The following is a 4,338-nucleotide window of genomic DNA, read 5'->3' as shown; positions in this document are numbered from 1 at the left end:
TGAAAAGAGCACTGGATCACTCACAGTATGCTCTTCAGAATAAGACACTTTATATATGTGCATGCGTGTGTGTGTGTGTGTGTGTGTGTGTGTGTGTATGTGTACACACACACACACATATATATACACTTTATACATTTTTTTTTCAAAATTACTCCTTTGAGGTTGTTTCCCTTAAATTAGAAAGAAGTGCAGAACATATCTCATTTAGTCAGCTCTGTTTTTCTCTGCCATGGTGTGTTTATTGCCTGTGCATTTATTTTCCTCTTTGCTCCCTGATGGCACAGACTATGTCTGTGTTGCCAGCTCTAATGCCTGCACCCAGCACAGTGTCTGGCACATAGTCTGTGCAAAATAAATGTTCAATGGATCCTTAAAACATGCTTATACTTCTTCGTTTTCCTTTAAAATCTATTGAAATAAGTTTTGGACATCATATTGTAAATACATATAACACCTCTATTTGCCTTACATAGGTTCCACAGGAAATAGTTTAATATGCTAATAAGGCCATTTAGAGAAAGTCCAGCCAGGAATTGGGTTTCCAGGTACAATGATAGCTAAAACTAGTCACAATCATCACAAAAGCTTATGAGTGAGAAAAGATTTATACTTTGCCTAGCAGTGTAAAGAGGGAAAACTAGAATGAGACCTTTCATATATGCTCATTTCCATTTCTTAATTATCCAGGGGCAAGTATTGAGTTCATGGACTCTCTGTCATTCTCTCATCTCATCTTGCCTGACATTTGGCCTTTCAGCACATATAAATATATTGATCAAAGGGTGGGAAGAGGAAATGAAAGGAGACGAGAAAACCGGATTAGTGTAATTTTTTGTTAGTTAATATGACTTCTTTAAAAAAATTTAAGAATGAAGGATATTATCTTTTTATTATTAAAGAAAAGTTGTTTGGTTTTCTATTTAGTGTTAAATAATTTAGTGTAATTCAGTAATCCAAGCATTCTGTATCTATTTTGCAGAAAATGACCATTGGTTACATGACACTTACATATTACTAGCAATAATAATAGCAACTACCATTTATTGAAAGCTTATTATGTGCCAGACATTATGCTTATCATTTTGATGTGTTACTTCCTGTATTTCACAAAAAAGCCTATTATTATTCCTATTTAGCAGAGGAAGAACTAGTTTTACAGAAATCTCACAGTTTCTAAGTATCAGGGTTGAAATTTAAACCCAAATTCTTAAGGATTTCACTCATTGGCTTCCATAATCTAACTTGCAATATCAGTACCTTGTCAATATAATTCCCTCTCATATCGACAATTCTCAAAGATATAATGAAAGTGACTTCTAGATCTTTTAAATAGTAATCTAAGACATCCCAGACTCTTTTAACCATTATTTACATTTACCCTATATGCCCTTTTTAAAGTTAAATATAATCACTGTCATCCTGATAGTTTGCCCCTATTTTCTCCAGAGAGAAGACAGGGAGATTCTGAATAATGTGACTGATAATATCTCTTCTAAAAATGACACTATCACTTTGAAACAAAACTAATTTTGCATATCAACACGAGAGATCTGGACTGTGTCTGTGACGACGGAACCAGGAATCTGGTTATTACAAGGAATCATTATAAGGAATTACAAGGAATCTGTTACAGTGTCAGATTTCACTGTTTTTTATAATTATGTGGCTGCAAGGAAACAAAAAGTTTCTGGTCACCAAAAAGGCTGTGGTGACACATTCTATTGTTTGAACTATTTAAATATTTATGCCTTTAAAAATCAGAAACAGCCTCTTTTGGGTGATAGCTTGTCATGATTAAGAAAGATGTCAAATTTTAATGTCACAGACAAAAACAAATGGTATATCATTAACAATCTGGGTGGGATTAAAATCCTTATCACCCTATTGCTACAGATGGTACATGATTTACCTTCCCACCTGAATGACACATTAAATTGATAATGCAATAAGGACATGTGTAAAATAATGCTTTTGGCTGTGTATTAAGGGATAGCCTTAGTTGACAATGTAATGATGCAACTTGCTATAAGCCACATCAGAAAACATTTTCATACTATTTAAAACAAAGGAGGCTGCTCTTATGTTGCTGCCAACACACTATGGCAAGCAGACTATTGCATCCTATGTTGCATAGCAATAATATTGTGGTGCAGAAGTTAGAATGAAAATGTTTCAATATCAGGTTCAAGTGAGGAGAAAAAGATCAGACACCTATTGTCTTTAAGATGAGATACACACCTAGTACTGGACATCCAGAAGATCAGTTAATTTCTTTTGAAGAGTGAGTATAAATATTTTTATTTGTAATAGATGACCCAGGAGAACTTAAGCCATGATTATCATATGAGAAGCTAAATAAGTTTTAGTGAGTAGATTATAAATAAAAACCTTAGTTATGCCTGCTCTCAGGGTGTTATTCTTTATTCATCTTTTCTATGCTTTTAATATTTTCTACTTTTTTGTGTTCTCTTGTACACATCTGCTAAAGCTATTTAGAAATGTGGTTAGAACAATTGCTATAGGCCTGATTCAATAGGTAACAAAATGTAGAAAAATAAAAGTTACAGCCCAAGTTGAAGTGCAAGTGAATGTACATAAAAATGCAAAAAAAAAAAAAGTATAATTCTAGACACAACAACATAGCTTGACACTGAAGGAGAACCAACTCTACCTTGCATTCTGGACAACCATGACTTGACTGCATTGATTCCGAGAGCGAGAGTGAGGGATACAACAGGAAAGTAGGAAAGACGGAGAAAAAAGTTAGGAACAGAACTAAGAAAGAAAATATGAGAATAGTATAATTAGAGGAGCTATACCATAACCTATAAATAACATGGGATAGAAAAAAATCTTAGAGCTACAGTGAAATAATACTTCACAGATATAACAAATCCCAACACCTTGGCCACTGTAGTAATTAGAAATAATTTAATGAAAGAGCTAAGAATTGAATAGGAGTAGCATATTCATTAGCTGCCTTTGAGTGAGCTCTCACCCAGCAGGGATGTTTTGTTTGACATATTGCATGACGATAGCTTTAGGTGGGGCATTTACTCTCCATTTCCCACCATTCCCTGCCAGTCATCACAGAATGGACTGCCATATTCTTGTTACCTGCCTGTCCTTTCTGGTTATTCAAGTTTGCAACATTCTAATTGAAATATGTCCTGTAATAAATAAAAGATAGGTATTCCCATGTTGTGTAAAGATGATATTCTAGTATATTATTAGAGAAGATAAAAAATGACAGTGCTTTATTTTCATTCACTCATTAGCAACTGCTAATTAGAATCAAATACTTGACAGTAATTTCCCTTGTCTCATAATATCGTCGTTAAATAACACTGGAGGTCAAATGACCCAAATCAAAGGTAGAATGAAGTTATTGGTTTGTTGTTTTTATTGTTATTTTTGTTATACTCACTTTAAGAGACGTTGCCAAATTATAGTTACAACGACTATATATAGATGTAAATTAATTAACATAAAATAAAAACTCTCCTTTCCTGGGCTATGTGGCTAATTGTAATCTCTATGTAAAATTATTGAGCATTTTTCAAAATGTTCAGTACATTAAAACAAGAGCAACCATACCAACAATTCCAAGTTTCTAAATAATATTATTGGGGAACATGAAATTAAAGGCTGTATACTGAATTCAATATAGCATCTGGCAATTTTCAAATTATTTTCTGAGTATTATCTAATTCAGTTTTGACAAACTAAGAATTATGATTCTGCCTACCTTGGCTCCCAATATCAACAAGGAAACAGAATCTCAAAGAAATTGGTGATCTGCCCGTGGTGATATAATTAGTAAGCAGCAGATTCAAATGCAATGTATAACTGTAATTTGGATCCTGTTCAAACAAACCAACTACAGTCAAAGAGCACACTTCGTATAATTTCAATGCTTTTAAATTTGCCAAGGGTTGTTTATGGCCCAGAAAACAGTCTATTTTGGTGAATGCTCCATGTGCACTTGAAAAAGAATATGTAATTTGCTTTCGATGGGTAGCATGTTCTATAAGTATCAATTAGGTCATCAAACCAACTAGGAAAATATTGAGGCACCTGGGGAAATTAAAGAATTAGTTGAAAATTTAAAAATTATTATGGTTATATATGGTAGTAAGATTATTTTAAGATGAATCATCTTTCAGAAATATATACCAAAATATTTACATAAAAATTATAATAGCTGAGATTTACTTCAAAATAATTTTGATGGAGGGAGTATATAAGGATAAAAATGAAACATGATTGATTAGTAAGTGATGACTCTTGAGGCTGAGTGATGGGTATATAGTGAGCCATTATACTGTTCTCTCT

At 33.1% G+C, this 4,338-nt stretch overlaps 1 protein-coding gene across 1 annotated transcript in view; it reads right to left on the bottom strand.

Annotated features, from left to right (window-relative positions):
- Positions 1-4,338, bottom strand: part of LOC105811018 (protein piccolo-like) — a 17,228-nt gene that overhangs the window by 11,903 nt on the left and 987 nt on the right. The window contains exon 2 of the mRNA XM_012645099.1: positions 2,675-2,701. Within this exon, the coding sequence (XP_012500553.1) occupies positions 2,675-2,694 (20 nt within the window). The 5' untranslated portion in view covers positions 2,695-2,701. The remainder of the gene's footprint in view (positions 1-2,674; positions 2,702-4,338) is intronic.

The sequence above is a fragment of the Propithecus coquereli genome, unplaced genomic scaffold, assembly GCF_000956105.1.
Source record: "Propithecus coquereli isolate 6110/MARCELLA unplaced genomic scaffold, Pcoq_1.0 Scaffold226, whole genome shotgun sequence".
In the NCBI taxonomy this organism is placed as follows: domain Eukaryota; kingdom Metazoa; phylum Chordata; class Mammalia; order Primates; family Indriidae; genus Propithecus; species Propithecus coquereli.
This window is presented reverse-complemented; position numbering and strand designations above follow the sequence as displayed.